Source organism: Mastomys coucha, unplaced genomic scaffold (assembly GCF_008632895.1).
Source record: "Mastomys coucha isolate ucsf_1 unplaced genomic scaffold, UCSF_Mcou_1 pScaffold2, whole genome shotgun sequence".
In the NCBI taxonomy this organism is placed as follows: domain Eukaryota; kingdom Metazoa; phylum Chordata; class Mammalia; order Rodentia; family Muridae; genus Mastomys; species Mastomys coucha.
The window spans coordinates 21,303,276-21,314,831 of record NW_022196902.1 but is presented as its reverse complement, the minus strand read 5'-3'; the positions used below and the strand labels follow the sequence as shown (position 1 = coordinate 21,314,831).

The 11,556-nt window shown below is 36.9% G+C and overlaps 1 protein-coding gene across 1 annotated transcript in view; it reads right to left on the bottom strand.

The window, feature by feature from the left end:
- Themis (thymocyte selection associated) overlaps positions 1–8,817 on the bottom strand; it is a 234,696-nt gene extending 225,879 nt beyond the window's left edge. The window contains exon 1 of the mRNA XM_031380677.1: positions 8,441–8,817. Coding sequence (XP_031236537.1) covers positions 8,441–8,531 — 91 coding nt within the window. The 5' untranslated portion in view covers positions 8,532–8,817. The remainder of the gene's footprint in view (positions 1–8,440) is intronic.
- Positions 8,818–11,556: the final 2,739 nt, after the last annotated feature.

Sequence of the window (11,556 nt, the reverse complement as noted above, 5' to 3'; positions counted from 1 at the left end):
GCCCAGGCCTTCCCTTTCCCTGGGTCCTGATCAAGTCTCTCAAGGACTAAGCACATCTCCCACTGAGGACAGATCAGGCTGTGTATGCTGCCTGGTTTGGTGGCTCAGTCAGAACCCCTTGCCTTTTTCAGCCTAAACCAGAACCCCACTGCCCCCTGTGATGGTGTGTTCTCCTAATCGGTCTCCCTCTACTTTCTATTTGCTCCAATCTCACCTGTTCTCTAGTAATCTTTGCAAAAGGCTCTTGGATCCCTTACCCATTGCCTACAACACAATCTTTGCCTTACTTTGTATACGTTCCAAGTACAAGGATTTTCTTTCTTTTTTTTTTTTCTACTCAAATGCATCTTTTAAAGTCCTAATGATTTTTCTGCATCTGTTCTTTTCAGATCTCTCAATTTCTACATTGTCTGCGCTCCTCACAAGGCCTTTCCTGACCACCTCATCTTACAGGAAGCCCTGTTTACATTACCCCGACCATCTGGTGCTATGGTCCTATCACTATTTTTCTTCCCTGCTCTGACCAGCATTGTCTTCTAAATCTCTCCCCTCGATTGCTTTGTCTGAATCTCACATCTCTCATCCCTGCCCCTACTTCTTAGCTCTTTGCCGGTTTGTACTTGTTTGGTCCTCAACAAGGTGTGAATTTCCCAGATATTTGCAGTGAGCATTTCCTCTGTGTATTCAGTCCCCTGTTCAAATTTTGTTTCATCAAAGCTGTCAGGACCCAGGGGAGAAACCTTAAGGCCTTGATTTAGATTTAAGGGATGTAAGAATTTGCTTGTATGTAGGAAGAAAATTAAGGGGTGAATCCTGATCACCCAGGTAAAACTCTCCTTCTGATGCATTGACTCTATTACCATGCATTTAAATGTATAATTTTTCCAAATAGAGAGGAGCTTTGCAATTTGTTCCTAAATGTCATTTCGACCTCTTGGGCAATAATTCCTGATATTGGATTTTTAAAATTATACAAGTACTCCATGCTGATATAAGCTTAGTATTTGTCTGTAAAGCTTGTTTCAATGAACCTTCCCATGTAGATACCATTTTTTATTCTTTGTAATTTTATTTTGAAGTTAATTTTTGAGGATCTGGTATTTGTGCATATTTTACACACTAATCGAATTACCCGATTGCTACATAGAATCTCAGTGAAGTTTACCTATCACCTGGCTCCCCTTGGTTCTGTTCCTGCATACTTACATGTAACTAATTTTCATTTTGCTTTTGGTTTTTGATTCAAGGTATCATTGTGCAACCCAGCCTAGTCTCCAACTTAATATCTTCCTCCTTCCTGTTCTTGCCTCCTGAGTGTGGAATTACAGGAGTATACCACAGACTGGCTTCCTATATGGAGTTTTATGAATCATTTTTATACCTTTCATCTTAAAAAGGTAAGCAAAGGCTTATTGTTTAATGACCACTTTGTTAGTAGTGCACATTCATAACACACAATAAATAATAAATAAACAAGTGCAAAAATCATTTATCTGGTATATGAATTTTTCTACATTTTTTGTTATTTTTTGTATTTTATATTTACTTAATGTTGACAAGACTTAGAACGTCAGGATATGTATATCCTGTCTATTGCATTTACCGTGGATATACCCTTTGGTTTGCAGTTTATCATAATCTGGGTCTTTGTTATTGTTCTTCTACAGATTTTTTTGTTTTAGTTTAAATTTTTTAAGATGTATTTATTTTTCTTTTATTTGTATGAATGTTCTGCATATATTTCTGTCTATGTACCATGTGTGTACCTGGTGCCTGAGGAAGTCGGACCTCCTTTAACTAAATTTTCAGAGGGTGGAGCTGCCAGGTGGTTGGGAACCAAACCTGGGTCCTTCATAAGAGCAGCGCAGCCAGTGCTCTTTTCCCAGGCCGGAGCCTTCTTTGCAGCACCCTAGAATGGTACTTTTTTAAGTCCCTACTTCAATATTTTGTAAGGCTTTTTAGGGAGTTTTTGTTAATGTCTTCATTGTTACTTTTTACCCCTTTGTAACACCTATATTGTATATGAAGCATTGAGGTTCAAATTAGCTGGGTTTTGTTTTGTTTTGTTTAGCAATGGTTGATAGGGGTTTCATACCACATATCACTATTTACGTAGTGGTAATCACAATTATGATTCATAAGAGGATTTCTGTGGGCTGTTCATCTGGCTGAATATGTTCACCTCATCTCTATCTCATCCTTTAGAGTGAGGTGAATCCTCATTTTCACAAAAGAGGACAAGGCAAACGTTACACGCTGAGGGATAGGATCGTTGCTCGTATTTAACTTACCCAGGTCCCAGAGGCCTGTGTTCATGACCTACAGCTTTGTTTCACATAGTAGGACAAGAGTACCTTCCAAAAATGAGTCATAAGTTGTATGCTAGAATGTTCTAGCATGGTTCCTGCTACAATGCTTGTTTTTAGTTAAAATAATTCAATCTGGTACTACAAAACCTCACATCATCTCATGTCTGTTGTTTTCAATTTCAACTTCTCTGTAGCCTCAAAGTAGGGCATGCTTCATACCGTATTGTATAGTGAAGATCAGACAATTAAAAGAAAAAGCCATAATACCTTGTTCTCCAATGAAATGGAATAAAACCCATTAAAAGCAAAAGAACAGCTAAATTACGTACTACAGGAACAATGAACAAATAGACACTGAATTTAAAAGAAAATAAATTATCATTAGAATTAAGAACTAATGAAAGCTAAAGCGGTAATCCCAGCTTGCAATCTTGGCAAAGCAGCCTAGAGACTAAAGGGGAGAGAATCCAGTGTGAGTCCAACCTGGCTCTTTCTCAATCAACAAAAAGGAACTGAAAAAAAGAGACAGAGTGTGTCTCAGCCTGGGACACAGGGCAAGGTCATGTCTGAAAAAGACACATGACAAAAGCACACAGATAATCATTTTAGTATTAAATATGTTTATCAAGAAGGAAGTAATGCGCTGGGCAGTGGTGGCGCATGCCTTTAATCCCAGCACTTGGGAGGCAGAGTCAGGCAGATTTCTGAGTTCAAGGCCATCCTGGTCTAGAGTGAGTTCCAAGACTACCAGGGCTACACAGAGAAACCCTGTCTCAAAAAACTGGGGAAAAAAAGGGGGGGGAGTGATGATTTTAAATGACTATAATTCTATACATAGAGACAGAGAGATTCCAAGAGAGCAGACTCAAGAACAGAAAGTCATGAAAACTGAGTCAGAAATCAATGAAAGAAATAAAAAAACTAGAGAATATTAATAAAATCAAACTGTTTTCTTTTGAAATAATTTCACATTTTAGAGTCTTAGAGGTAAAGTTTACCAAATTTGCAAGAATTTAAAACTCATCTTTTAGAAAAGTCATTATGTTAGAAACTAGAAAACAGTAAAATCTACAAAGCTCATTTCAGAAAGCTAAAGTTATCTTGATCTAAAATAGATAAGTCTACTGGCTACTTTAATTATGGTTAAATATGAAAATCCTGAATATAAAGAGTATATAGCATGCCTTATTAGCACAGTGAACAGGGGGGTGCTGAGGACAACCCTGGTGAACTGAGTTGATAGAAGCCATCTTGTTGGCCCTTATCCAGGATTTCAGAATTCTGACTACTAGTTTTGTTCCTGGAGGGCCCTAGCCACTAAGGAGGGTGCCCAAGACCTAGGTATCCAAAGCTGTTAGCAATAGCCATGGGCAAGCTGTTGACTGAGTCCATCCTCAGTGCTCTACCTTTAGTGAGCAATTGTGTCCTATATAATCCTAAAACCCTCTGGAAAGGTTCATCACACTAATGCTTGGCCCATGGAACCAGTAGGACATGCCAACTTCCTCGACACATGGCCTTACATATAAATCATGATATAAATAAATCACACCCAAGTTCTTCAAGTGGTTCTCTAATGAATATTTAAAGCCAGTTGAAATAAATGTGTGTGTGAGTGTGTGTGTGTGTGTGTGTGTGTGTGTGTTTTATAGTTAAAGGTAAGTTAAATAAACAGATTTGAGAAAGAAAATCATGTTATTAACTTAATGATAAATACCATTAACTTCAAAACCAACTTATCATATAAATACCTACCAAACAAGGAAAAGATAGGAATTTCTTAAGTGAAAAATAAATGCCAGCTCTTAGAAGTCAATGAAGGAATTTGAGATGATTTTCTCTATGACTAAGATAAGACAGGGTTTCCCATTCTCATTGTAGCTCTCTGTACAACAAAGGTAAGAAAAAAACAAAAATAGTTATGATCAAGAGCAACTCTTGATGACTTCAGAGGATACCAGTCTCTACATAGGTGAGCCAATGGTATAAAAAAACTACATGCTACAAGAATTCATACAAGAATTATTTAATTTGCTGGCAGTATTTTATGGCATCCTCCACTTCAGAGAGAATGAGGAGGAAAAGAAAAACAATGTTATCTGGTTACTATAGCAATAATAGTACACATGTGCTTATGAGGGTGTTCTAGAAACCAGCCTAGAATACATGACCACTCTATACTGACATTTCCTGAACTAGAAAGTACTTTATATTTTGATTCTTTTCAAAGATTTATTTTATTAGTTTTAATTGTACAAATGTGTGTTTGACTATGGGTGGGTATATACATGTGAAGGCAGGTGCCCTCAGAGGTGGGATCAGACCTTCTGGAGCTGGACTTGCTCCAGTGATGAACCACTTAGCACGGGTGCTGGAACCAAGCTTGGGTCCTCTAAAGAGCACTATGCTACCTAAATCACTAAGCCATCTCTTAACACATTATTTTTGTTTTACTTTTTTTTTTAACAAAAATAAACAATCTTCCTGGGTCAGATGCTTTCACTAAAGCATTAGGAACATAATTTAAATTATTACGTTTCAGAAAGCTCTTCTGAAAAAAATGTTTTTATTGGTGAAATGGTGTGTTAGAGATGCTTTCTGTGGCTGTAAATGGGACAGCATAAACTTTACTGCTAACGCTGCTCGATTTCATGCTAGAAATGCTAACCAGTGTTCCAATGAAGAGAAGATAGAGTCCCAAAAAGAAGAAATCAGATCTGACCAAATTTGATGTGTCTAAAATATTAACAATAACTTAAAATCTTAAAATTCAGCAAACACAACAAAAAAGAACATGGAAGAATTTCTTGTTTTATTTTTTTGTTTGGCTTATTTTATTGTTTTTGTTTTGTTTTGGTTTGTGCTTTTTTTTTTTTTTTTTTTTTTCTCTGTAAGATAGGTCATCACTCCTTAGGCTGGCCTGAAACTATTTATCCCTGGATGGCCTCCAAACTTTAGCCTTGGTTTCCCCAGTGCTAGGATTATAGGCATGGGCCTCCACAGGTGCTTAAATATCATTTAATATGATGATGATGTGAAAAAATACTCAGAGTAAATATGAAAACAATGAAAAGATCAACAACAAAAGTGCCAACAGTACTGCCCCATAAGAGATGAGACTCAGCCTGAGAGACATATGCAGCTCATAGATGGGAAGACATGTAAATTCAATGATGTTAATTTTCCCTGGAATTTCACTGCTGATCAGAATTCAGAGAGGACTTGTGTGGAAGGTGACAATTAATTCTGAAATGTATATAAAAATTCAAAGAGCCCAACTTGAAATATAAAAACACATTGCAAAGTTTATTCCACATTAGTTGTTTTCAGTTTGACTGCACTTTAGAGTCAACAGAGAGATGTCTAGGACCTGCCAGCGATAGCTTACCTCTCACATAATTAAATCTTTACTTGTAGAGACATATCCAGATGATGATCATCTTAAAAACATGTCAGATGTTTCAAATGTGCAATCAAGTTTGAGAACCACAGTCCCACAGCATATCTTTAAATAGCATATAAGTTAAATGTTCTATAATGCTGCAGATCCTCATGCATTCAGACAGGGAAATCGTGTAAAGAAAAGTCCTGTGACTGGAGAAGCAGACCTGCCACTGGAAAAGACCCTGGTCTGATGCACAGTATTTATGACTAGGGAACACAGTATAGCATTAGCAAAGAGAGTTTTCAGCCAGGTGTGATATAGTCTAATATTACAACTTGTGAGCCAAAGGCAAGGAGATTTCCATGAGTTCAAACTCAGCTTGCACATTGTGAATACCTGGGCAAGTAGGACTACATAGGAAGATTCTCTCTCTCTCTCTGCCTTTCTCTCTCTCCCTCTCTCTCTTTTCTCTCTCAATGTCACTGTACTAATTAGCTCTCAAAAAATTATATAGAGCTTAGCCCTCTTTTTAAAGCATATACAATACAATCAATTCCATGCAGAGAAGACATATGAAGGAAATAGTAAATAATTCCACAATTCATGGTAAAGAAAAATGTTCTTATCAACATATAATAGAAATGTAATTGTAAACTGAGCACCCAACAGTAAAACGGAAAACTTCACTTGATCAAAAGGTACTCCTGAGAAAGTAAAATGCTACGCTAAAAAGTGGGAGAATTTCATAGCTGCCATTTATACAATGTATTCGATTGGCCAAAAATAATTTTTAAAAATCAACTAACAGAACAGAAGAGGTATTTCAAATACAAATGTTTCACATGCATATTATCTGATTTGGAAGGAATAAAATGATATTGGAAAATCAGCTGAAGATATCAAAAATGTAAAATCAGGTCCCTGTACATCGAATCACAATGCACTCTCCAAATAAACTAAAATCCAAATATAAAATCTGAAACTGTAAAGCTGTTATCAAAACTCTTCCTAGATGTGTAGAAAGACATCTTCCATAAAACCCTAAAAGTATAAACCATGAGACAAGAAGCAAGTGATAGCTGACTTAAAAGCATAAGCTCCGACATGGTAGGAGGAAGACATGATAAAAAATACCCTGACCCCAAACAATCAATTTACAAAAACTTACATAAAACCTCATAATAATCTGAGGAAAAGTACTGTCAGCCCATTACCTTCATGGGTGTGTAGATATGTAAGGTGCATGTGTCAATCTGTTTTGTTCTGGTAAGGTTTTTATCTTATTAAATATTACTGAATAAATATTCCCTAATTTATGATCATAGGGTTCCATCGAGAAAACCCACTGGGAACTGAAAACATCCAAACTCCCAAATATATAAGATTCACCTAACAACCCACAAGCACAGGTCAATCTAGTCTACCCTAACTATGTGCACACCATGTATTAGCCACAGTGAGTAAAGATACCCACTTTATATTACCAAGAGTTTAATATTGTATATGACTTATTGACTATTGTACTTCAAATGGAAAAAAATGGATGATTTGTGCAGTTCTACTACAGTGAAAAGTAAAAAAAATAATAATAATAATTGCAAATCTAACTATGGGAAGTTTGAGACAGCCTGTGAGTGGAAAAGCTCGCATGCCAACCATTCTTCCTAAGAATTTGACTATACCCAGATTTTTTGATTTGCTTTAATTCTCCCCTTTTGTAAGCAACGAATTGATATCCAACTTGGAAATATTTTCAGAACCTTGTATGTAACCAAACTAAAAACTTTTGGATTTTTTTATTTTGTTTTGTGTAGTACTGGCTGCCCTAGATCTTGCTCTGTTGACCAGGCTGGCCTTGAACTCATAGAAATTCACCTGCCTCTGCCTCCTAAGTGCTGGGATTAAAGAGCTGTACCACCACTATCCAGACCAAACTAACTTTAAAATATTATCATACATATTAGGGTATTTTACACACTACAGTAAGTTACACCAAAATTCACCAGCTTAGGATTCAATAATTTCCATTAAAATTTGCCTTTTCAACACAAATTTTAAAAGATATCCTATAGCCAATAGGTACTAATTTCTTTATCTTTAAATAAAAGTTCCCACTATTTAAGGAGTTTGTAGAGGGTCACTACAAAAAGAGAGGAGCAAAACACAAGGCAAGTCTAGAAGTCAGAAGTTGGCAGCATCCATTGTAAGACTGTATCCTGCATAGTCGCAATCATTTTGGGTGAAACAAAACACAAAACAACTTTGGTAGTGTTTGGGTTCTTGTTTTGTTGTTGCTGTTTTTGATACTCTAAAAACAAGCATCAGCAACATTAAACTTTTTTTACCCGATGGCAATTAATTTCAAAGAGTAGGACAGAAACAGAACATCCTGTGTGCAGACCTGTTGAATGCCTAGCAAGAAAAAAATGGTAGTTCACAAAGTTCCACTTCCCCACCTTTCTTAGAGCCTTAGTTTCTTCTCTCTTCACCAGCTTCTGGGTCTCTATTATTTAGCTGTTTGTTAGTGTGTGTGTGTGTGTGTGTGTGTGTGTGTGTGTGTGTGTGTTCAATTTTCCTTTAGACAACTTGGACTTGTGTTTGCTGTGTTGATGTTTGAACCTAAGTATCGCATCACTGAGCTATACACACAGCCTTCCACATATTCCTTATTAAAGCCTCTCCCACAAATTCCCAAGAGACTTTATAAGAGCATTCTGTCAAAATAAAGAATTAGAAAACTACTGACCTTCAAGGTAGATGCCTGACTGGATTTCCAGGACCCTGGGTAGGGTCCTTAGGTCAAGGGAGTAGACAAATTCTTCCAGAGATAGAGCCATTGTTGTGTCTTTGGTGGTGTATAGACCTGATCTTTACAAAACCTTGTGGCTTCTAGATGTCAATTGCCTACCATTGCTGTCTTTGCTCATAATTTCCCAGACAGGCAGAATATGAAAAGGGAGCCAAATCAGGGTAGAAAAGCCCAAAAGTGGGGAGGTACTTGTCTGCAGCAGCTGCTCTTCAGTTTCTGACTGGGGCAGGAAGGTCCTAGCACAAAGAGCTCAAGCAGAGGAAGAACTCGAGACTAGGCAGGAGATAGTGGGTAAACTTCTTTTTGTTCTCCCTGTGGCTGCATTTCCTTCTGATACTGAAGTAGAAACACATGGGGGTGGGGTGTGTTTGTCTGAACTGGCACTCCCCAAAGTAATGAGGTTGGCAAGTTGCTGGTTCTTGTGCATCCACAGCAGTGGCAAAATTATAACAAAACAGAGAAGCCTGTTGCATGACCACTGGACATGGCCAGAATGCAGGCGCAGTATCTTACCTTAAATATGGCACTACATCAATTTGTTACCTCTCTGCATCTGAATTCTAGTTTTTCATACTCGTTGTGCTTTTACATTAAACTTGGTTACAAAAGAAGCTGTTGTCAGTTGTTTTTAGAAATCTGATACTCTGAGGACATATGGAAACTACCTTTTATCTTTCTACATTAAAATTTTTGCTGAAGCTTAAAAGAAGGGAGGAGGTGTTATATGAAAAGTGACTCAGGAATTAACATAGTAAATTGATGGGAACCTTCTGGCCTCTGCACTAGAAAGGAAAGGAAAGCAGTGCTTAGAAAAAAGACCCCTGGCCCTAGCACTACTTACAAGCAAAAATTAATTAATTAATTAAAATAAAAATAAAGCAAGAAAACAAAACAAAAAATAACAACAACAAAAGAAAGCTCTACCTATAAGACCTATATTCAAATGTTTGTTTCCTCTTTGGAACTCACTTCTTAAATGTAGATTTAAAAACATAAATAAACTGTACAAGCCCCAAATTCTATAATTTTGCTCTTATAACCTAAATTTAAAGTTGAAAAATGCCCAAAACCAAAGAAAAAAATAACAGAAACCATGTGAAACTAATTTTTATATATCAAAACCAAACTTTCTATTTATTTTAAATTTTGATTTTTTAAAACAAAATTTTCCTATGGAAAACAGACTGGGCTCAAACACATGCCAGTCCTCCTTGCCTCTGTCCTAGGATTATAGGTATGTGTCACCACATATGCCTTACGTCAAAGTTTTGTTGTGGTAGTGCTAGAGGTTTTTTGCTTTTTGTTTGTGTTTGTTTTAATTTTTATGCTTCCTATTCTTTGTACTTAATTCAAACAGCATCTTAGAGATTACACTTACAATTGAAAGTGAGCCTGTCTGTGTTTTGTAGGTAAATAAGGGAAGCTTAGTTGAGGTTGATAGAGTTGAACTATGCTGAAAAGTTGTTCACTCTCCTCAGACTGGATTCTGGACGAACTGCCTGATCATGATAGAGCATCTACCAAATGCTAAATGCTTGCAGCGCTTCAGAGTCATGTTCAGTCCTTGTAACAACTTACAACCTTCATTCTAGGCCAATCTAGGGTTAATGTGGGAAATTCTCCAAATGTTTTTTGTTAGTAACTTTTATGTAATCACTTGAAACATTTTGTCTCCTAAATCTCCCAAGCTTGATAAATGTATCTTCTATCTCATTTTTGCTTAAGTCTGGGCCTGTCACTTAACTGAAAACCCTGTTTATAGCCTACTGGCATATCTCATAGGATTTTAGAATATGGATAGGGCTGCCTCTTGAAAAATCATACATTTTTAGAGTTAGTGCTGCAGTAAATTTATTTGGTATGTAATCAATGCTGGATTTTATCTGAAGTCTTTAACTTCTAACTCAAGTTTCTATCCTTGTAGCCAATATTAGAAGAATTCACTATATCATCAGATATTTATACAAATCCAATGTATCCCTGCTTCTGCTTGACACAGAGATCTTTCTTGTATCTCAGAATCTGTTTCCTCTATATCCTCAATCACAGAATTAATGACTCTACCATCTTTGAAAATGCCAAGCCAGAAGGCTTAAATTTGTGTGTGAACAAATATTTTCTACAGCCTACAAATCCCTCAAGCTCTATGACTGATAGTCCTCAAGGCTACACCTCTGACCTTATCCTGTATTGCTACCTTATCTTTTGTTTTGTTTTGTTTTGTTTTTTGGTTTTTTTTTTGTTTGTTTTTCGAGACAGGGTTTCTCTGTGTAGCCTTGGCTGTCCTGGAACTCACTCTGTAGACCAGGCTGGCCTCGAACTCAGAGATCCACCTGCCTCTGCCTCCCAAGCGCTGGGATTAAAGGCGTGCACCACCACCGCCCGGCACCTCTTAAAGACATTGTGATATAATGGACAAAGGAGAGAAATTACTTGAGTTCAAGCATAATAAAATGAATTACTGAAGTTCAGTCACTAACACTGGAATGGTGGACTTAATTGAAGTCAGACCAATGAGAGTTCAGAAGTAAACAGACTGCATGTTACAATTTCCAATCTGCAGAAGTTAGAATTCAATGCCAGTGAGGAAGGAAGATGTATTTAACAAACGGGTTAAATATGTGAGGGAAAAATACTTTCAAAACATCCCATGAAAGAAAATGAAGTGAAGATAAATTTTAAACTTAAATTTAAAAGTAAAAAAGCCAAAGTTAAGTGGGAAGGAGGAAGGAACGGTGCGGGAGAGGGAGTGGGGGGGGAGAGGGAAACCTGAATTGGTATTGGATGTCAGAAAAGGACTGAGGGCTAGCAGAAAGAATTGAAACAGGCAACCTTCTGGATGACATAGGTTGAATTCCAGCATCCACATGGCACCTCATAACTACACTTAACTCCAGTTCCAGGGGAATTCTATGTCTTTTCTTTTCTTTCTATTTTTGTTTTTTTGGTTTTTTTTTTTTTTTTTTTTTTGTATCATACATGCATATAGTGCACAGCCATACGCATGCAGGCAAAACACATACCCCACATGCACTCACAATATAAAAGATAAT